The sequence below is a fragment of the Citrus sinensis genome, chromosome 5, assembly GCF_022201045.2.
Source record: "Citrus sinensis cultivar Valencia sweet orange chromosome 5, DVS_A1.0, whole genome shotgun sequence".
Classification (NCBI taxonomy): Eukaryota; Viridiplantae; Streptophyta; class Magnoliopsida; order Sapindales; family Rutaceae; genus Citrus; species Citrus sinensis.
The window spans coordinates 18,999,342-19,023,116 of NC_068560.1; the positions used below are offsets into that span (position 1 = coordinate 18,999,342).

The 23,775-nt window shown below is 33.9% G+C and overlaps 3 protein-coding genes and 1 pseudogene across 9 annotated transcripts in view; 2 read left to right on the forward strand and 2 right to left on the reverse strand.

Annotated features, from left to right (window-relative positions):
* LOC102627538 (protein ENHANCED DISEASE RESISTANCE 2-like) overlaps positions 1-14,307 on the forward strand; it is a 109,010-nt gene extending 94,703 nt beyond the window's left edge. The window contains exons 12-14 of one of the 4 annotated variants that reach the window (XM_052441667.1): positions 13,244-13,384; positions 13,588-13,680; positions 13,782-13,843. In XM_052441667.1, the coding sequence (XP_052297627.1) occupies positions 13,244-13,384; positions 13,588-13,680; positions 13,782-13,805 (258 nt within the window). In that variant the 3' untranslated portion in view covers positions 13,806-13,843. Of the gene's footprint in view, positions 1-13,243; positions 13,385-13,587; positions 13,844-14,015 lie in introns of those variants that run through there. The other 3 variants (XM_052441664.1, XM_052441666.1, XM_052441646.1) reach the window with 3 other exon arrangements.
* The window catches only part of LOC112497572 (disease resistance protein At4g27190-like), a 75,729-nt gene extending 53,258 nt beyond the window's left edge, over positions 1-22,471 (reverse strand). For 2 of the 3 annotated variants that reach the window (XM_052441592.1, XM_052441593.1), the window contains exons 1-2: positions 22,339-22,471; positions 19,911-21,979 (exon numbers count right to left, since the gene is read on the reverse strand). In XM_052441592.1, coding sequence (XP_052297552.1) covers positions 19,911-21,944 — 2,034 coding nt within the window. In that variant the 5' untranslated portion in view covers positions 21,945-21,979; positions 22,339-22,471. Of the gene's footprint in view, positions 1-19,576; positions 21,980-22,338 lie in introns of all 3 variants that reach the window. The other variant, XM_052441591.1, reaches the window with a different exon arrangement.
* Positions 1-23,775, reverse strand: part of LOC102630623 (disease resistance protein At4g27190-like) — a 79,103-nt gene that overhangs the window by 12,630 nt on the left and 42,698 nt on the right. The window contains exon 9 of one of the 2 annotated variants that reach the window (XM_052441607.1): positions 14,833-14,962. The exons of the other annotated variant lie outside the window; for it this stretch is intronic. The gene's annotated coding sequence lies outside the window, so the exon portion shown is untranslated. Of the gene's footprint in view, positions 1-14,832; positions 14,963-23,775 lie in introns of those variants that run through there. 2 annotated transcript variants of the gene reach the window in all.
* LOC127902488 (protein ENHANCED DISEASE RESISTANCE 2-like) lies at positions 8,324-12,450 on the forward strand (annotated as a pseudogene).

The window sequence follows — 23,775 nt, forward strand, 5'->3', positions numbered from 1 at the left end:
ATGATGATTATTTGACAATCAATTTTTAAACGGTTTACTATACAAATCTGGTAAATGAAAATTAAAAGTGTAAAATGTTCATGTACAATGACAAAAATGTACTTGTTTACTTGTTTGTAATTTATTTAGAATATTATTATTTAAATATTTTTTTTATTTACAAGATTTTTTAAGAGCATATTCTATTTTCTTTATTACATATTTAAATAATTTTTTATTAACTATTTTAATTTGCAATAAAATTAACTTCAATATTTTTTTAACTAAAAATTTTGTTATGTAGTTCGTGATATAACAAATACTAACATATCATTAAATTGATTAATAAATTAAGTGCAAAAAAGAAAATGCAAAAATTTAATCTTTATAGTTCATAGAAATATAATATTATATACATGTGTGTAAAAAACAACATATGGCCATAATATTATCCACTCATTAAACTTGCTGCACTATTATTTCTCAATCTCTCCATCTCCCGACCTTCAAGAACATTACTACCATAATCTTCTTCTTCTTGAATCCAACCTTTATTTCCTCATCATCAACAATGCGACCAATTTGCCTTGATAGCCTTTCAACTCCTCCCACTTTCCTCCCTTTTGCAGACACTCTTTTTCTTTTTCTTTCTTTAATAGCTTCAATGGGAACAACCTCATCTAACGACAAGTCCATTCGTCAACTAGAATAGAGTTGGTAGTAGATATTTTAGTACTCTCAAACTATGCCCAAACAGGGTCACCAGTGATTGTTGTAGTAAAAAACATTCTATTTAATTTTCCTCTTGACGCTGGGTCGATATCTTTTATGCAAAATCTATTTACTTCAGGAATTTTCTACACATGTCGATATCATATTAAAGTGAATTCAGACCCTATATTATTGACATTAAAATTTAGCCGAATAGTAAAAAAATTCCCTTTTTGTTTGTCACACAACCATATAGTCCCATTTTTGGTTATAAGCTCACAATATGTAAGGGAAATGAAGATCTATTAAAACTTCCCCATAATATTAAACATTAAACAATATCAACATTTTGTGCATATGGTGCCTCGTCAACAATTTGATGTTCATTTTGTTGCTCGGAGGAATATGACTACCTATTAATTAATTAGCAAGAATTGCGTTGCGAGTCCATGTTTTTGTCGTTTGGATGGAGGATGTGCTATCTTTTTATTGTAGATGCTTTGTAAGGCTTTTGATTTAATGATTTAATGCAGTCAATTAACAAAAGCTTACATATAGTATTATGTAGCTGCTGAGATGTCTGTTCTTGATAAAGTCGATTTATTTACACCCAAGCCAACGGAATCAAAGCCTTTTCGTTAATAATATACACGGTAAACACTGGAGTAAGATGAATCCACATTCCCCACTCTCACTCCAGAAAGTAAATACTACATTAAAGAAGCCACTGACTCATAAGAAATTCATGATTAAATACACGGCGAAGCATGTGAGCTCATTTTTCAATCTCTTTGATCACTCATAAGCTTTTCTATACCACTCACTATATCACCTTTTAAGTCAATTTTGACTGATCATCAGAGATCATGCACCCCACCTTGAGATGATTGATCACCAATTTGGCATTGTAACGTTGATCACCTCTAATTGCCCATGCTAAAATTGAGACCCCACAGCCAATTGCTTCTACAGTTGAATTTTATCCACAGTGAGGTAAAAATCCACCTATTAATTGATAACTCAGTATCAATAATTGTGGCACCATTCCATCTATTATCAAACCCTTTTTACCGGCTCTACTATCTAAACCACTACCAAAAATAAGCTAGTTAAATGACGTGGAGGATCCAATCTATTTACATCAGTTTAAATTACCTAAATAATCGGTGGATTTGATGATTCTAAATCATTGGCTAATGTTGAATAATCATTTAAGGTGGGACCCATTTCGGTACCAAATGACATTATAACACATATCCACATGATTTCAAATCTAACCATTGAATGATCTCATCTTCGGTCATGTTAGAACTCCGCCGGTTGGTTCTTATCTCACAATCACGAAGCACTGAACCGGCCGATTTGTAAAATTGTTCAGGTAACAATGGGCCCACTCCCCACACTAGCTTTCCCATTTGATTGGCTAAATAATTACTATATGATCCCTCAAGATCATCACACGTGTTGAGCATCAACGCCATCGATCCCTCCACTTTCTTCATCCAATGTGGTTGATCATCCGGTTCTGGTGGACCTATTTTCTCTTAACCGGGCGCACCTCACAAAGGTGGTGGACCACAAGAAGGGGCCCGTGAGGCCTGCGTTTAAGACCCAATTCGAATAAAGCCATATCCTCAGGTAACCCAGGAAGTACATGGGCCTCTCTAGGTTTGACATCTTGGATACGAGCCTGACACATGGCACAGTTCACAGCTACTGAGCAAGCACGAGAAGTGAAGAAACCAACAATGGGAACTTCAAAATTCTTGAAAACATCAGCCGTCCAGCCCATCATAACATTGATGACTGCACAAACGGGTCGGGTTTCGGGTTCCCGGGTTGAAAGGAGGTTTCGAAGGCCTTGAAGCATTTGGTTGTGCATGATAACATGGTGGTAAGAAGGAGGCGATGGTAGTAGTGGAGATGAGGAGGGTATTTCAGTAATTTCAAATAGAGTGTATTGGTGAAGAGAGGAAGGGGTGATGCTGGTGGCGGAAACATGAGAGGGAATAATGAGGGTAGATTTGTAATTACGAGAAGTGATTTGCTTGCATAATTCAATGCATGGAAACATATGTCCCTTGCCGAAGAATGGGACAATCCAAATCTCAGCCTCAGCAGCATTTGCAACAGAGCTTGACATCTTTTATGAATTATTTGAGACTTAACTGTTATTGACTGCTTTTGCCATCTTTCATAAAACATTCTTTGTTATATATAAAGAGATGACTTGATGGAAAAGCAAGTGTTTTAATTTTATGGTTTTACTAGTAGTTGAGCTTTGATTTTGATAATTTGATTGTTAGTTTTAGTTGGTTAGTTATGAGAAAGCATCTTTCACAAAATTCATTCCAGTTTCAATTAAAATTACCAATACTGTTCAAATTAATTACTGGATCAACAAATAGTTATAGGCAAATTTATCCCTAGCGGCTAGATCTTGAACATAATTATTATCATAGTCTCCCCCTCCCCCCCCCCCCCCCCCAAAAATTTTTTTTTCACTAAATATCTTTTGTTATATAATGAACAAGATAAGCTGACAGAGAAGGGTTCTACTTTTACTAGTAAATGAGCTTTGAGTTAAGAATGTTAGTTTTAGTTAGTTAAATATCTACCATCCGAATCAAAGTTCCTTAGACTATTATTCAAGTGAGATGCTTGAGTAACATATACTTGTGTTAGTTGGTGCCTAACAATTCGTGTGATACATGAAACCAACCACTATGAAATCCAAATGAAGTTGGTAGGATTAGATTAATTTAAATGAAAATAAAAATTTGTTTATGCTATTTATTAATCTTATAATGTTGAAACTTGAAAGTTAATTCTTCAACCTGTCAATTGGTTCATGACATGGTTTAATATTCAAGTAAATAAATTTATTGTTTAAAATTAATTTTTCATGTGGTAAAAGCAATACTAAATATGGGGTGGAGACAATAATTTGTAGGGTATATCCCCACCATTTATTTAATTTCATTAAAAAAGAAAGAAAAGAAATAAAGGCTTGTTCAACATTCAATTAAAATTAACAATTCCATGATAAAATTACTTGAGAATAAAAATTTAAAAAAAAAAGTAACTCAAAAACGAGGAATTTTTGAATAACTGAAGAACCATAGATGTTTTTTGGTCATGAGCAATTTTTGAGTTGAGACAGAACTTGTATAAAAAAAATAGTTTTGAAAACTTCTTTTCTTTTTTCGTAAATATAGATATAAAATTTTAAAATCACCAAACACAAAACCAGGAAAATGGAAGGAGAGCCCCTGTTTCTCCTATGTTGCAAGCACAAATTCGGTTTCTAAAGTCGTACCTTCTAAATGCACCATTTGTATTGCTTTGTCTCCACTTGAGCTAATGGAATTTGATGAAAACAAAATAATTGAACGATGGGGATAAATATCAAAGAAGGAGCTTACATGCCCTATATATCTCTCTTTGGATGAATAACGAAGGTGAGCTTTCAAAGTACAGAGATTTACATGTTTTAATTGTCATTTACATTGCTGCATGCCAATTGCTTGATAAAATACCGCAACAAATACGCATTCTCGATTTTCTTATAAATTTATTTTCTTACTCTGAAAAAAATTGAATGTTTAGAGAATTTTGAAGGTTTTGGTGTATGCATTAATATTTTGATTATATTTATGTTGTTTAACTAATGAAGATGATACATCTAGCCTCTTTTTGCCCCTTGTTTTTATTCTTGTGCTTTATATACGGTTCAAGTGTGATACACTTTAGTTTTCTCTAGTGTTTGTTAGTATGCATTATGTTTTTATCATATTGTTGCTTGGAACTTTGAAGGATTGGCCACAGGGCTTTAGTCCTACATGGACATTTTATATTTAATAGCTGGTTAGGCATTTTATTTGGACTTGTAGGTGTTAAAAGTTTTGTTCAGTAATTTTATAATTCAGATTCCCATTGTGATAAGATGGCAATTTTTATTATGGTTCTGATTCTATCAACTGATATTTAGCTAAAATATCTCACTAACCCCTATTGGTTAGGTATTTTTTTAATTCACATACTTGATTTTTATTTTCTTTTTATCTGTGGAATCCCATGTATCATTCATAAGAAACAAGCTATTATATAATCTATTCTTTAGATCCATTTATATGTAGTGAGCACTCTGATTTCTATTATTTGAATTTTTTGCTACTGTTACTACTCTTTCGACCCTTCAAATAGGGGTTAACAGAAATGGTGAGTATATTAATACAAATTCAAACTTTCTTTTTCTAATTTTATCCAAAATAACCTACTATATTATTTTAATTTCAAACTTTTGTCATAGTCTAATGGGCAGTTGTCTTGTCATTATTTGGTTTCAAGCTAGAAGAGAGAAAGTTAGCGAGAGGATGAAAATTTTGCAAAAACTTGTTCATAGCTATGGTAATTAAGTAATTTGAGTTCTTTTTTTTGTTGTTGTTTTTTATTCACTTTTTCACGTCTTAAAACAAATAACGAGTTTTCGTGTTTTTAATATGTCTTATAAACTTCATGTTGTTTGGTATAAAATTAGGTAATTGGAAAGGTCTCATGTTGGATGAAATTATCAATTATGTGCAGTCCCTACAAAATCAAGTGGAGGTAACATTGCTACTAAAAAACCTTATTAACATAGTTATAATGAATTAATATTCTTTAATATATTGCAATATTTTTTTACTATTTCTAGGTCTTTCTATGTTGGTTTTGGATCATTGTAGTTGCTGATTGTGATTTATTGTCGCCTATGGTTGTTGACTTTTGTTTACTGCATCTACTTTATTAAAGCAATTTTGGATATTGAAGTTTATGGCCAACTTTTATTAGATACTTCTGACCTTTATCGATATATTTTCTGAACCTTTACACTTAAGATGTGTGTGTGTGTGTGTTTTAAAGTAACTTAATCCTTACTAACATTTTCTAACAAAATCAATTACAGAAATGATTAGGAAAAAACAAGCAAAATCATTGTAAAGTGTCTTATGCGCACTGTGGTTACTCAAGTCTCATGTACAAACTGCAACATGTGAATGAAATAGTACTTGAAATAATAGAGACTTTGTTTTATGACTCTTATATTTACATTTCTTTGCAAGGAACCATACTTAATTGTACCTAATAGAAGAGATATCTTTTCAGTATATAGTCTTAGTATAAAAAGATACCTTTTCTATAAGATGCAATTAATGGGACATGTCTTTATACTAAGACATCATTCATATTTATCACACAATAATAGAAACTGCAACGGTAGCTGGAATATTATGAAGTCAAAACTATCCATATCTGAGCATCAGAGCTCGACATCTTAGATAAATAAATATTCTTGTTAGTATTGTTTTTGCATATATCTTTCACAAAATCATTGTATTCGCTTATATAGAGAGGACGATTTAGATAAGTTTCAACTAAAAATTGACAATCTCATGATAAAAGTTAAAATCACCGAACAAAAAACTGGAAAATCCCCTGTTTCTCCTCTGCTTTCTTTTGATTATTATTAAAAAGGGGAATTAAAAAATAAATTGCAAGCACAAATTTTGTTTCTACAGTAGTACCTTCTAAATGCACCATTGTTTTATACATTAAAATTAAACATTACATATGCTGGTGTATCGGTACTCCACATGTTATTTCACCTCATTGTAATTTCTCATTTACTTTGAGTGAAAGTCATTGTTGCTTTCGAACGAGGTTTTGCAACGAAAAAAGAAAAGGGGGCGGCTATAATACATACGTGCATCTGATACATGCACAAAAACTGACCATTGGATTAATGCTGCGTTTACTTTTTGGATTGGAGTGGGAATCCTGGGATTAGGAGTGTGGAGTGGGAGTGGGAGTAGAGTGTTTACTTAGACTAAATGAAAGTATGGATTGTCAATCAGAATCCCAATTATTTGTTTACTTTGTCTTGGATTGAGAGTAAATTGTTTTAAATTACAATTTTATCCTTATGTAAAGAATTTGTAGTTTTTTAAAAAAATGAATAAAAAAATATTTGTACAATAACCTATTTATTTTATCATTAATTTTAATTATATAAAATACTAATTATTTTTAATGACGTAAAATAAAAATTTTTATGAATTTTATTTTAATTTTAAAACTAAAAATTATTGGTAATATTTATCTGTATAAACAAAAGACAATTTAAAATGTTAGATTATACTATTACATTGTGCCATCGTCAAGAAAATTATTTTTCACAACTTTAATTTTTCCATCCTGTTATTTTTTATTTATTTATTTTTTCAAATTTTATGTGCATACACAACTTGTTCTAAATATGAACATATCAAGGCATAGGGCAGCCATCAGTTTTGATGCCTGGAGCTACAAGCCATTTTGGCAAACAACCTTTCTATCTTTTCCAGTGGCTTTCCAGTAGCCAGCTTTGGTGGCTCTATTTGTTCTCGAGCCATTCGGGTAATTTCGATCCCTAGGACAGAAGAAGAACCATTCCATATCTCGTTTTGGAAGGAATGATTTCTCTGCAAATTTACAGTTGGAAATTCATTTTGTTGAATTCTCAAATCAATAAGATTAAGGTAAACAGAATGACCGAATATAAAACAGCTACTCACTGCTTTTTTTCTCATTATTGTACATGAAAACTTAAATCCCATAAAATTGGCTTTTAGTACAAAAAGTTAAGGCCCCATGTGAAGAAAGATTCTAACAGGAATCAAATAAATAAAACAAACGAAAAAGTGCTTTACAAAGCTAAAAACAATTCCTTGTTCACATTAACTTTCAAGAGTCTTTGATCACTAAAGCTAATTCATGTTTTTCATGGCAATTAGACAAATACAAACATTACACGATTAAAATCTGAGGTACCTGGTAACTCCCAAGGATCAAATTTGTACAATTAGACCACATGAATACACAACTTGTTCTAAATATGAACAAATCAAGGCATAGGGCAGCCATCAGTTTTGATGCCTGGAGCTATAAGCCATTTTGCCAATAGGTAATACTTGGTAGAATGAAGTCCCCACCGCTATGGTCCAAAAATATCATTAGACTACATCATAAAGTAAATCAATATAGCCATGAAAACAAAATTAAATATTGTTCATTAGTTCGATGTAGTTTCGAACCCCAAAATATATTACATAGCACCTCAAGTCCAAGGTTTCAAAATAATATTATATAAGAACACATCTCTAAAGTTCCAAAATAGTGTGTTCATTTGACAAAACACAATCCAAATTTCCAAACTAATACAAGGACTGCATCTCACAAACCACGACCAATCTTTCGAAGGATATACCCTTTTTTCAGCTCATTGGGCAAGTTGAAGAATACACGTAGCATATCATGTTTGGTTGCCAAAATATCAATCGCATCTAATATTTCTTGCTCGCCTAAGCCTTCAATCTTACATATTTCACCATACAACTTAGCTTGTAAATCAGATAATTCTTTGTCAGCAGTAGAAAGTACGCTAATCAACCCATTAAGCTTGGGTACAATGGCTGAAAGTAAACACTGCCTAAATGGAGTGGATCTAATGGCTGAGATTTGTTTTATTATTAAGCAAATAAAAAAAATTGAAACAGCCAGAAACCTGTAAAACCGGTCATTTGGTTTAAGTTAAAAATATATAAACGAAAAAAAAATCCCACCACTCCCACTCCCTCGCCTCACACGCGCCTTGCCACTCCCTCGCCTCACCTCTCTTCTTGTTCCACGGCCATCAACGGCGGCACGAGTCGGCAACGATCAACTGCGGCGGTAAATTGACCACGATCATCTCTCTCTCTCGGCTTGCTCAAATTTGGCCGATCTGTGCGCTTGCTTAAGCTTGGCCGATCTATGCTTGCCCGATTACTCTTCCTATATTCAGTCGGAGTCAACTGTTTGACAAGAGTCGAAGTCCAAGGTTCTTTTTTACAGGATTTGAGCTACTTCTTTTATTCTTCTTTCATGTTCACTGATATGAAGCTTTGATGTGGTGTTCTGATAGCGGGTGGAATTTGAGATTCTCCTTTCTTCTCTATATGAAGGTGCTTGTCATGTGTCAAGAAAAAAAAAATTATTTAGAAAAGATTATTTTAAGGAGATTTATTATTATTCGTGGATCGGGAAGCTCAAAAAATTTTCTTATGTAGAACATAAAGTGATTTAAATTTTGCCATGGTATATCCTTTTCTTTGATTGTGTTGTGGTTTTCCAGTTCTTGGAGATGCAGAAGAAGTTTATTTTGTTTTATGGTATCTTATTTATTTATTGTTTCCACGAGGAAATAGCTGTGCTTTTGGAAATTAATATGCTGTGTTGTCAATGTTGTGTGAAATCCTTTTATTGGTGTCTACGTAAAGTGTTTCAGATTTCAGACCTGAGAGTTAATCTTCGCGTACCAGTTGGCTTTTGGGTTTAGTATTGCTGCTTTTAACATAATTGACCTATGGCCCAAATCATTTCTATAGGGCAAAGCATATGAATGATAAATATTATCTTTTTTTGGCCTTATGTATTGTTATTTGCAGTGTGATTTGGTCTAGCTTAAGAGCTTAAGCTTGCAGGTTGGATTTGTCTGACAGGGAACAATTTAATTTGTTCATCGTGATGTTTATATCCATTTTGTACTACTATCAATTTCAATCATGCCTAATTTTTATATGTATTTCTCTTGGACTCTCAGGTTCAGTGCACAAGAGGATGAAGACGATGGACACCCAAATTTGATGTGGAGAACACCTATTGCAAATGGTCCTTGATTTACTTCTCCAATTGACTTGAATTGGTTTGACGCAATTTATAGTGTATTTTTGTCATCTTTGTATGACCGGCAGGTCGTCCTGATTTGGTACATGACTGGACACAGGAATTGGACTCATATTTTTCAAACCAGAATGCCAACAATCAAGCATCTTCTTCAATGCCAAAAAGGTTAGAGATTTTCTGTATCCTGTTTTGTATTTGATCAGTTTAGCATGTGGGTGGCAATCAAGAAAAGTTATTATAACATTTTTGTGTTCCTGAAAAACTGCTGATGATGTGTAGTGCAGGAAATGAATTGTTTGTGACTTCTTTTTATTTGTATTCTTTCTTTTTTCTTTTCTCCCCAACAGGATTATGCATTTCTGAAGAGCTTCTTGAAGTTGATTACCTTGTATGCCACTTACTTTACTCTATGCTCAGGATGTGATTTTGCCAAGCATTAAAATCGTTTAGGTCAGAACCATCATCTAAAGTTTACTTAATGCAGCTGAGAAGCTGTAGTAGAGCAATGAAGGCTGTTGGTGTTATGAAGGCCAGCTGTGAAGAAATATTTGAACTTGTAATGAGCATGGATGGGACACGATACAAGTATGCTTCTTTTCTATTTTTTGTTTTTAGTTATTTTAACATAATCAAGACTATATTGGCTGTCTCTGTAAGCTGAGTATTATATTTCCTCTTGTATGCTGTGAAATTCACATTGTCTCCAGTCCCGATTCTGTATGTGCCTTTTTGAATATATTTAATTAATCTGCATGGTGCTTTCTAAAGATTATTACAAACTTTTGTTGCTTAGGTATATGAAGAATGTGGAAATGAAAATAGCTTTTGAAGTTTGATGGCTTGCTTCATTAATAAAGAAAGACTAGGACTCATTTTTATAACTTTTCTCCACTTAGCTAATGGTATTTGATGAAGACAAAATAGATGTAGCTATCTGTATTTTTTGTTGCTGAACTATAGATCAATTGACGGTTGAAGTTAGTTATATTAATTTGTTGTACTAGAATTAAAGCTTGTATTTTAGCCATTTCATGAAGTGTCAAAGAACGTTCTTTCCTTTTTTTTTTTTTCAAAACATGTTACACTTTTGAAGTCACTATTACATAAAAGAGTGTTCTAAAACAGGAGAAGGCCTGCTGCCTGAAATTACCTGTTTCCTAGCAAATCTAGCTGGTTTGCAAATTAGATTTTAACAACTCTCTTGGCAAGGTTTGCTAGTAATGTGTTCAAATTATTCTATTTAATTTTACTGTCTGTACCCTAATAATTCTTGGTTTGCACCATTGCATTGTTCCATAATCTCTGTGCGTTGGCTTATAAAGGCCAGCAAGGCTGATCATTTGTCGAATAGTTATTTCCATGAAATTCCTATCAATTTGACTCAGTATTTAGAGGTCTTGAAGAGGGCAGTGTACTAGACATGGATTTCTACCTCTTTTGGTTGTACAATTGTTGTATTTCTTGGCCATCAGATATTTTTTATGTACCTTTCTCAAAGTTCATGCCGCACGTACACCGTTTTTCATGTTTTGTGCAGGTGGGATTGTAGTCTTCTGTATCGCAGCTTAGTTGAAGAGGTAGATGGTCATACGGCTATTCTCTATCATAGGCTTCAGCTGGACTGGTTTCCAATGTAGTAGTCTCTTGATTCAATCATCTCATTTATGCTTTGGTCAGAATAGAACATTTATTGTTTTCTTCTTTCCCCTTTCCTCTCTTCTGATATAATATGTGAAGAAATTACCTAAAATTTCTGCATCCCAATGTAATTGTTGGAATTCAGAAATAAAATAAATACACCGTCTTGTTTTTCCCTCGGTTCAGTCCTAAGTTCTCTTTGGGCCTTCTGCAAGTTTTTAAACATACTGTGACAGTAAAAAATCTAGTGATTGAGATCATTTTGACGAATTTAATTTTAATTCTTAGCTGATACTTTTTCTGGAATTTTTTTTCTTATGTTTCCTCAATATGACTTAAATATAGGGCTTAGTTTGGTTTAGAAGTTCGTCTAAAACCTTCTCCTTGATTCCAAAAAAATTCTCTAGAAAGGTCTCAGATGTATTTTAGGGGAGTTCTGTGGCAAATTTGAAAAGTTCAGGGGAAGGGTCTAATGAATTTTAAAACCACATGGGTTATCTGTTTTATTCAGGGGATAGTGGAATTCCCTGAAATTTATCATTTTTATTTAAATAATCTTCCTACTTTCCTCTGCGGAATTTATTTATATATATGAATTCATTTGGTTGCAGGTTTGTTTGGCCCCGCGGCCTTTGTTAAGTGCGTTATTGGCGTTGAAATGACGCTGCGAGTTATGGTAAGGTTCTTGCTTCCCCACTTCTTGAAATTAAATCTATCTTTTCTGGCACTAGAAGTTTCCATAAGCTGTGTTTTGTTATCGTGCAGTTGTGTTATTTCATTCTAGGGAGCATGAGAACTGTGGTCCACAACCAGGATATGTACGAGCTCACGTGGAGAGTTAGTTTTCTGTCCTTTACTTTGGTTGATGTAGAGAATTAACAAGTGACTAAGTCATGCCAAGTTGCACCACTTGCTTCCTGTATTCTGATTTCTCAGGTGGTGGATTCAACATTTCCCCACTAAAACCTCAAAATGGTAGCCCAGAACACAAGTACAGCATCTTATGCAGATTGATCTAAAAGGGTGGGGTGTTGGTTATGTGTCAATGTTTAGCAACACTGTCTTCTTCAGATGTTAAATAGCATTGCTGGTAAGTTTCTTGCTTTCACATTTTATTTTGCGCTGTTATGGGTTAATATGTTTCTGTTGGGTGGCCATTTTAAGTCATATTTTTACGTGTTACTGTATTTTCTTCAGTCCTTTTATAGGGAACACACACATACTCGTATGTAGAGTCACCTTTTAATGAGGGATCTACCATTTTAATAAAATGAGGAATGAGCTAAAAGATAAGAATTCACGAACTCCAATGCCATATGTGTGTGTGCGTTTGTACACCTTTTCTAACTCTTGTTCTTAGTTAGATATTTTTTGGGATTTCAGGCAAATGAAAAAAGAGATTAAGAGAATGATTTCAAGAGAACAGGTGGATGATAACTTAAATATTCATTTTTATATATTTTGTTAATGTCTTTAATGGATTTCTATGGAATTAATCTTTTTTTTTTTTCAATTAGTTGCAGCCCTTCAGGAAAAGCAGGGTGATCAAATTGATTTATCTCATTTTTTTCGAGCAATCTGCGACACAATGACCGTGATAATGCTTGTGACTGCTGGAAACTTTCTGATGGAAATAACTTCAGAGTTCGTAGCAAGCATTTTTGTTATTACAAAACAAAGGTTCCCGCCAATTTTGGTTGTTTCTTATGGTATTTATATATCCGACATATGCTAATTCGACATGTAACGATGTAGTTTGGTTGGTTCTTCTTGCTCTTTGTGCAATTTGTAACTGCAGATACGTGTGGGAAAACATTTAATGGATCTTGTTGCGGTTGATTAGTTCAAAGACACAAAGAGAATGGACCATGTAGCTAGGCGTCAAGGCTGTGCTGCACAAGTAACTATTCTTTCCTTTTTTATTTTTGCTTTTCCATTGACGGATTAGAAGAAAATACTGCCTGTGAGATACTACAATGTAAATAACTTCTGGTGGTTCATTGAATCTATAACACTCTGAGCCCTATTCTAAAATATGTAGATTGCTTCCGAAAAAGGGCTTTTCTCACTGATCTTTAATCTTCAAGTAAGCTTGTTTCGTTTCAGAAGGTATTAAGTTTCAAACTTATCGTTTTGGGAGGTTGTATGGTTGTAACGTAAGTATCTGCAGGTTCCTGGTTCAACACATTATAGTATGGTATTTTATTTTGTCACAAGGGAATTAATTACAGGATCCCTTTTGCAATGGTTTGTTGACGGCGATGATGAATTTCGCAATAGTAGACTGAAACTTATCCCAGCCGTTCCTAAGGTATCCGTCTTGGTCTTCATGTATTAGGACTATGTTAACTAATACGTACCCTTCGCTGCATAGTACACTTCAATTTGTACAAAGAAGGCATGCATTTAGTTGTAAATGTATTAATGGGTTGTACCTTCAAACTTCATTTCCTTTTTCTACCGATTTGAATTTGTTTTGCATTTGTTCTTGATTTTAATCACTGAATCATGCAGGGGTCATGGATCTTGCGCCAGAGTGATGGAAGCACCCCTTGTTTATTAGGAAAAGCAATTGATTGTAACTATATCCGTGGTCCTAACTTAGAAGTAAATGCTCTTCGAATTCCTATAGTACATGGGATGTGTTCCCTTTCAAATAGCTTGTTCAATACCATTAACATGGTTTAACATTGTTCATCTTTCTGTAGATTGATGTTGACATGTTCTTCTAGTGTTGCTAATGGAGTTTTGGGCCTTGTAATTGGTGTAATTACCGCATTGGTGGTTGACATGGCTTTCCTTGTGCAGGCATGTATGATTGTTTTTTCCCCCCACTTCTAAATGACACAAGGGAAAAGACATGATTTTGAGATATTGTACTGCAATTTGCAAATTTGCATACTTGAATGTTCTCAGAATGGTATAATGCTTCGTGTATGCAGGCAAATACTACAGATGAATTGCCGGAGCGGCTGATTGGAGCTGTACGTGTTTCTTATATAGAACTCAAGTCTGCTATTGTCCCAAAGTTGGAACCAGACATCATGACTCTGGTTTCATTTCACCTCAACTGTTTTTTTTTTTTAATTGAAAAAAAAATTCATTTGTTTTAGGTATACATACATGTATTTTGATCCCGTTTTCATTGTAATTTCTCATTTACTTTGAAAGAAAGTCATTGGTGTTTTCGAATGGGAATTTTGCATTAAAAAATAAAGAATACTTAATAGGAAATTTCATAATTCTGTAGTTACTATTTTTGGAATGAGTGTAATAGTATTAAAGTTGGTTTCTACTCGCAAACAAGTGAACTACTCGATCCCCAACTGCGACCACGCTAATTGTCATTGTTTAATAGCTACTACTTTTAAAACTCAACAACTAACAAAAATACTAATAAAAAAATGATTTTCTTATGATGCTGTGAAAACATTTATGGGTTCACTTATTTCCACAAGATCTATAACATGGTCTTGACTTTACGAAATTCTTTTAATTTAAAGGGTTCTGGTCTGAGAAAGTCAGTTTGACAGATTAAAACTATTCTTATTCTGATAATGCTACAAATGTTATGATGTTTTCTTCGGCTAATGATCTTCTATCAGGACTAGTTAGAAATCAAATGCTTAAAACACCAATTGAATGAATAATGCAGAAGTTTAAACAGTATCTAATTGAAAATTGCATGAAACATGAAACATGAAACATCAATTCAAGTCCTACCTTAAACAGAGAATGCATTAAACAAACCCAAAGTGTCTTGTAAATGCATTTAGATTATTCAAGTACCGGAGAACGAGCAAGTTGAATCATGTACAAGAGATTGGCCTGGTTCGAGATAGCTTCTTCACTGTACCTGAAGGGTTGGCTCAATCTTTTCTTTAGAATTCTGCACATTTTGTAATTACTCGTGTAAGCAAGCATACATTACAACCATAATAATAATAAAGCAAGAGTAATGATACGACCGCAACCTCTTGTGCACAAATAATATTGTACAACCATATTATGCCACGTTAATAGCTATAGAAATAATTTGCTAGATAGTGCCAACACTTCATTGATACTCACCATTTCATTGAACAATTTTTTTATGGTGTCATTGAGGTTGCCTTCCCAACATCCTTCTTCATCATCATCATCATCATCTACTTCATCACCATCTTCTTCTTCGGTGGGTTTCACTTTGTTTAGCTTTGGTGCGTCTACGCCTCCTTGAGAGAAGATCTTCATTGTTGGGCACTGTCTCACAACTACGTGTTCCAAGGACGGGAACTCAAGAGCGTAATTACCCAAACTAAAGCTTGTTAGGCTTGGCAAACAATCAAGTGTCAAGTACTCCAATTCCCTGAAAACAATGCAGTCTTTCGCTTCTTCTCCGACCTGCGATTGTATGATTTCTTCTATCATTTTGCAATCAGCTATCTTCATTCCTCGAAGATTCACTAGATTTTTAGATGCTGAGAGCGTCAACACATTTATCAACCCGTGACACTTCGATACTTGTAGTCCCCACAGATTTTCCAAATGCCACGAAGGTGGTACTAATTTTTGCAACTTACTACATTCCGATATTTCTAGACTTCCCAAGTTTGCAAACGCTTTGTTGGATTCGTCATTTTCCTTCCAGAGATGCTGCACTTTGTGTAATCCAGATAGCTTTAACTCCATCAATTGAGGGAATGTAACCTAAAAATCAACAAAATTAAGTTGTAAATGAAAATATGTATCCAATCTCTGCAGTCTTCCCCTGCATATTTTATGGACAAGATTAATCACGGCATTTTATATTTTATTTCCAAATTAGTATGCTTTGCAATAGGATCCCAAATATAAGTATCAAATCGCTTACTCTTTGAAACACATAAATGAAATCTGAGGCTAAATCCAATATGAATCAGCTAGGAAAACAGAGATGTAACACACATAATTAATATAGTTAGTTCATCACCTCGTGTTATCAGGCATCCAATTAATTTCAGACATTTTTATAATTCATACTATAAAGATAGTTAATAACTGCGGTTATATTGTTAAATCAGATATAAATTAAGATGACATGCAAAAAGATGTGTCATTAAATTTGACTTGATTCTAATGAAATTTCATCTATGCGAACGAAAGTGAAGGGAAAAATAATAATAATAATAATAATAATAATCACCTTTTCATCGAAGAGAGGTTGTACTTGATGAGCCAGCAAGAAGTTCTCTTCTGATGTTAATTTTTGAGGTTCCTTGTTATCTGTTGTCACGTGCACTACAGAGTTGGATATGAATGTTTCCATATCAGGGCAATTCTCAATAGTTAGATTCTCCAACTCAGGCAGTTCAATTATATTCCCAGTGAAGTTGCAGAATCTTTTGAGTTTTGGAAGATCAGTGAGCCTTAGCTCGAAAAGCTTAGGAAACAGGGGACCTATATGTTCTTTGTCAGCATTTAGCTCTTTCAAATGAAGCACCTCTTCTAGTGATTCACAATTCCTCACTTCTAGGTACATTAAATTGTTCAAGCACCGTAGCAGATTGGCAGGAATAGCACTCGACATATTCGTGCAGTCATCCACCACCAGGTGTCTTAAATTGTTGAAGAAGCTGACAGGCAGTGCTTGGCCATGCCATATTTCTTTCAAACGTGGAAAATGTGAGAATTGCAAAAACTCCATGTCACGAAATCCAATCTGCACAAACCAAAACAATTGCACTTGATATATACAATTTTTTTTTTTGAAAGGCATTAGATATATATATACATTAAACTTACATGTTTTGTGTTTTAACTTTTAAAAATATATATACAAGGCAGGTGTATATGTTTACATGTGCAAGTGCAAGGGAGATGCATGAGCAATTTGGATGAATCGATTAACACATACCATTTCTTCGTAACACTTTTGTATAGTGGAATTAAGATTCCCTGAGAAAAAGTCTTCATGTTCAGACAACGTATCATAGAAACTCGTTCCAATGATGGGAATTCAAGAGTGTAATTCTCCAAACAAAAGCTGGTAAGCCTTGGTAAATCATCAAGTATCAAAACTTTTAATTCGCTGAAAGCAATACGATTCTCCTTCACTTCTTCTCCAACATGTCCTACGATTTCTTCTAATTTTTGGCAATTCAATACTTTCAGATTCACTAGGCTATTGGGAATTCCAACCTGAAAATAAGCAAAAGTGTGTGCATGTGTGTGTATATTAAAAAAGTAAAAATGTAAGAATATCATTCAACTAGGTTCAAAGTACGTTTAATCATACAATTATACGTTTTATAAACATAACAAACCATGAAATGTCTACTAGATAATTTTTTGTTAAACAAAAAAAGCAACAAGATAAATAAATAAATAAAAGCCAAATAAACAAAAGATAATAAAAATGCATTTACACTATTTAGTATTAGGAACGTAGAAAGAATTTAAGGCAATTTCTAAATATTTTAGACTTATTTTGCATCTTGATATCAGTTTTTAAGCATAAATTTGCAAATTTCAACTCTTCATTTTTTTTAAAAAAAACTACTGAACCATTTTTCCCTTTTCCTTGGTTCTTTTTTTTTTTAATGTATATTTAAAAATGGAAAAAAAATTTGGAAAAGATTTCCCAATACTGTCAACAAGGGACTGCTGTAAAGTGGATCTTTATTAAGTACTTCCAGACTCGAGGAAATTTCTTTACAATCAAGGATCAGTTGTAAATAATCATGAATTTGTGGTTAATTAATGGCATAATCAATTCGTAACTAAACTAGAGATATTAATTAAATTTGAAGACTTTCTTTTCTTTTTTTCTTTTTCCAATCGAAACGTGAAGAATTAAGGAAAAGAGAAATATATAGATGAATTTGTGAACCTATAAGATGAGAGACGATCCTTTAATTTTTTAAAATCGTACTTTTAAGATATGAGCAAAAACAATTAAATTGAAAACCGGACTTAAAACGTAGATTTCAGAGTGGTGGTTAATTTGAAGTACAATACTTGAAATAAATAATTAGTGGCTGAATACGATTTGTAAATACAAAAATGGTTAAAAAATTGTTGAATTTTATCTGGGAAAAAAGATTCGAAATGAATACAGCAACCTTACCAATGGAGGAAAAATATTTCTTAGGTTATCACACCACCATATGTCCAAATTCTTCAATTTGCTGAAAGACTCCGAAGCAAGCTGGTGGTGCCATATTTTTCTCAAATTATCCATCCTCTCCATAAGTAATACCTCCAACCTAGGAAGTCGTACCTGGCAGTTAAAGATTAAATAACTAATTAATCAATTAATGGCATAATCAATTGATAACTAAATTAGAGGCGGATATTAACTAAATTTGAAGACTCAAGGAAAAGGCAAATTAAATATTGTGACTAAAATTAATTTTTTTTATTAAAAAAAAAACCTTTTCGTCAAAGAGAGGAGGTTGCATTTCAGAATGAATGGTGTCTTCTGGTGAGCTCGTAGAGATGAATCTTAACATATTACTGCAACTACCAATCACGAGGTTTAGCAAAGAAGGGAATTCAACAACTAAATCTGAATGAATATGTCCCGTATTGGCAAAGCTTGTTAGTTCTGGAAGATCTGAGAGCCACAGGGAGTGTAGTTTAGGAAAAACCTTTAATTCAATCAACTTTCCTTCATCTCTTTCTGACCATCCCGTGGTGTCGACTACCCCTTCCATTGACTCACAATAGCTTATCTCAAGATGTTGGAGTTTCGCAAGACTATTAACCATAGAATATGAAAACAGATACTTCATACGATGACAACTGACCACGTGCAGCTTTGTTAGATTTTGACAACAGTACATTCCTTGATTATGATCGGCCCATAATTTTTTCATGTTTATTAAATACGCGAGATTCAATTCCTCTAAGCTCGGAAGAATAACCTGCAAAGAAAACCCGTACATTTTTGTTCCTTCAAGTACAACCGTCTAGTATAATATTCTTTTGATGATCGAAGGTTAATCGTGATAATAAATTAATCAATTAATTATTGAACAGAAAATTATCACCTTTGGAGCAGGATCATCATCAGCAATGAGTTCCTTGAATCCCAAAGAAGTTGTTGGTTTGTCCATGTCGGGTCCTATAAACAAACAAAAACAATATACATAATTAATCTTTGTTGTTTTTTTTTCCCAAAATAATTGAGGTGAAGTCCATAATCCCACCAATACTTAACTGCAACACTTACCAAAAATCATTTCCAGATCATCGCAAGAAGACACTTCTACCTTTTGAAGCCGCAGTAGGTTTTTGGCTATGGAGAATGAGAAAAGATGCTTCAATTTGCTACAGAATTCTACTTCTATAATCCTTAAGTTGCTGAAAGATTGATCTTCTGTGAGTTGGCTGTCACATATTGTCTCCAAATTGCTCAAAAACCAAAGAGACAATGACTCCAGCAAGGGGAAGATTGTACAACGAACCCGTCCAACTGAACCGACAATATGCAAAATCTCAGAACAACTTTCTACAGAAAGATGCTTCAATCGTGGATAACCTTCCCCATCATCTAATTCATGAACAACATTCTGAACACCCTTCAGTTCTTCTAGATAGAGATATTCAGTTCTCTTCAACAACAGTTTCATCCTGTAATTCTGCAAAAGAATGCCAAACTTTTCTAGCCCCTGGAGCTTCATCAATCTTGATAATCCAGATTTAACGGACCAGCTGCTCCACCACTTATTTCCTATACATATCCTATAGCTTTGCAATTCCACAGAGACCAAATCCTGTGGTAGAATTTCGGCATCCCGAACGTGTATCTCCAAAGTAGTTAGCTTTGACAACCCCTTCAACTCAACAAGACTGGCGTTACTTCCTTCTTCAACCTTCTCCCATTGTGAAAAGCTGTTACCAATATATAGTTCTTCTAATCGAGATAATTTTGATATGACATTTGGAGCTATCACCACAAGGCTGCTACAATTGCTCAAATCTAGCAACTGTAATCTCGTCAATTGTCCAATTACAAGTGGCAACTCCTTGACATCAGAATCTCGAAAGCTGAGAATCTCTAATTTCCTTAGCTGTCCAATTATAGTTATATCGTTCAGTCGGCAACCATCTAAACATAATGTTTGAACGTTAATGAGGCAACCAAGTGATGAAGGTAATGAAGAGAAAAATATTCCAGTAAAATCTAAAACTTTGAGTTCTGCTGCCCCTTCAAAAAAGAGGTGTGAAATTTGCAAAGAGCTATCATGCTTTGCAAACAACAAAAATAACTTGAGTTGGGGACATTCCAACCTCTCAGGGAGCTCTTGAATATCTCTATAAGGTAAGGAAATAGCGATTGGACCTTTCCGTATTGTCTCTTCCATCTCTCTCTCAAAGTCAGCAACATTTGGAATATTAAACATAAGCTTCTCTGCGGCAATTGATACAGCAACAACATGGATGACGTCATGCATTTTAGCTTCATCTTCAGCATCACCGTCCAACAATAAGCATGAAGCTTTTAGACTGTCGATCAATGCATCCACTCTATTCCTTGCTGCTTCCAATGTGTAAACATTTCTAAATAGACCCAAACCCATACCATATCTCAATAAGTAATGTACGTGTATAGGATTACCTTCACCAAACAGAGTACAAAGAAGGAACAAAGATTTTGCTTCATCACTTTCCAAGAAATCGTAACTCAATTTTATGGAAGAATACACATCTGCATCCATACCATGAATTTCTCTTAGATTGAAACTTCTTAGCTGATTCAACGCATCGTTCCAAATGGCAAGACTCTTATTTTTCAGAGCACTTGCAACTGTTCTCAGTGCAACAGGCAATCCTCCGCATTTTTCAACGATCTCATCTGCAGTGGGTTGAAAAGCAGATAATTTAGTTGAATCACCCACTATCTTCTCAAATAACTGCAATGCTTCATCTTTGGATAAAGCATCGATACAGAAATTTTTCGGAGAATTCATATCATTGCACAATAAATCTCGACTTCGAGACGTCAATATTATTGTGCGTCTTCTCTGACCATCCTCTCTATCTTTCTCATCAACATCCCCATAAGGAATTCCAACTTTATCGAACTCAAGTTTTGTCCAAATATTATCCAGTATAATGAGGAGCCGCTTCTCTTGCTTCAACCTTTGACACAGTCGAGAAGCTCTTTGAAATTCATTCTCATTCGAGCCAAATTCCATGCCTAAATCAAAAGCAAGTTTGGCTTGAATTTTATGATGATCTGGGGTCTGTGTTATCTCAGCCATAACGAACTTATCGAACAACTTATCTTCCATCACTTGGTTTGCAACTTGTTTGACCAGCGTGGTTTTGCCCACGCCGCCCATCCCATAGACCCCAATTATGTTGACCTTGTCATCCTTCACCGCCTCCATAACATCTTGAAATACTTTCATTCTTGAATCAAACGCCTCGAAATCTTTCACTTGCATATATTCTGCCCGCTTTGGAGCAGGACGGTAGGAAACATTGGAGAAGTTGCCTTTTCCCACGAGACTAGCGGCAGCTTCTGCCGCCTTTGCTGCTTGTTTACTAAGCTTGTAACGAGAAATCAAGTTTGGGCATAATCCTTTGAAGCAGGACTTCTTAGCTGTATCTTCATCATCAATGATGGATTTTCCAACCCCTTCACTGATGAATTCATCAACGCTATGTAGCCAGTCTGTGACACCCTCATAAAGCTCATCCCCTTGTAGCCTAGCATGATTAACTGGTTGCTGCACCATTTCTCTCTTATATCCCAGCTGCTTCACTTGATCTTTTAGCTCATCTATGTAGCTCTGGTACTTGAACACATAAGATATCTGCCGTGTAATCGGGTTGAAGAGTGACTTTGCACCTTCTGATACACAGTTGGTTAAAAAAGCCAGACACGCTTCTATAGCCATTGCCTGTTGCTTAACAATATATATCTAGTTTTTGGCTGTTGAAAAAAAAAATGGATTCAAATAAATTAAATGAACTAGCGGGGAAGAAAAAGAAAGAAACGACAATAAACAACTTTTTAGAAAAAGGTTTCAGGGGCCTGAATGGAAAACCAACAATTTTTTGAAGAAAGAAAACTTTTTTCGAAGATGGATGCAAATTAACCATTAATAATACTGCATAAGAACACAGAAGTTAACAATAAACAGTAACTTAAAACTCAAGAAAATTAAATGACAAGATTAAGACAAACAAGAGATAGTTTTTGCTGGACATTAAGAAACAACTGCTATCAAGATCAAAGATTAGAAATTATGCTATTGAAAGAAATTATTAAAGTATTTAGAACAAACGCACCTCTTCAATTATCTAGGATCACAGAGTTTATGAGCTTCACTCTTGGCCTTCGATTTATAAGAAAAATTTTAATGAGCAAAAGATCACTGTTAACTGCAGAAGAATGTGAGTAAAGAGTTTATGGGAGAAAGCAATACAATTGAATTGTAAAAGAACAAGACTTAAAGCGTGCACCCCGTGTTCATATAAACAGAACACATGTTCATTTTTAACAAAGTGATCAATAACTCTATTCGTTATTTAATTGATATTGTAACCAATTCTAAGAGAATATAATAATAATAATTCAATCCATAAATTTAGAATTAGATTTTTTTAACTCTTTATTTAAATATAAACCTTAATGGAAAATTATAAAAGTTTAGAGATAAAAATTTTCAATCACCAAACGAAAAAAACAGGGGAATGAAAACAGAGGAATCTTGTTTTAACTATTTTTTTCCTCAACTCTTGTTCTTATATTAATAATCTTGTTTTGATGATAGTGTTCGTGACTGCGGGAAAATTTCTACTGGAAACAACTCAATTTCGGAAGAAAACTTAATTTTGCAAGTGATGAATTTGAACTCGTTGGATTGGTTGATTTATGATTGACTGAATTTCACTTTTGCCCAAAAGATCTATAACCAAAGTTTAATAGCTATCATGTACTCCTTAAAAGCAATTTTTTTTTATAGATTTGACTGAATTTGAACTTGTTGGATTGGTTGTTTTTAGATTATTAATATGAGATATTACAACGTAAATATTTTCATGTGGTTGAGCCCTATTCTAAAATCTGTATAGTTAGCTTTAGAAAAAGGGCTTTTCCGGCTGATCTGTAATCTTCAAATAAACTTAGATACAAATAATGAAATAAAAGACAACAAACAAGCAATACTGATACAAAGCCAACAGATCAGAGTTTTTGGTATAAAGCCAATAAAAGACAATAAACTTAGGACCTTTTTTTCTTGCTTTCTTTTGTTGAAGGATTAGAGTTTTTGGTATTATCAGTAAAGGTTTCAAGGGTCTGAGTAAAAGCCTATAATCTTTTTCTAAACTTTTTTTGGGGGGGGGTGGGGGAGCATGTAAATTAACCAAAAGAAATAATAAGAGCACAGGCTTTAACAATGAATAGTAACTTAAAACTCATGCAAAATAAGTTACAATAGTAAAACAAACCAGAGAAAATTTTTTCTTGGAAAGTAGATGGAACTTAAGAAAGAGCAGATGTCAAGATCAAGGATCAGGGATTCTACTATCAAAAAAAAATTATTCAAGGATTTAGAAAACGTGCACCTCTTTAATTATCTGGGATTAGAGAGTTGGTGAGCTTCTCTATTTGGCCTTCAATATTTAAGAACAAGTTGAAAGAGGAATGTGTGAGAAAAGAGTTGATGAGAGCAATAACAATGACCTGCAAAAGAAAAAGAATTAGTCATGCACCGCTTTTCT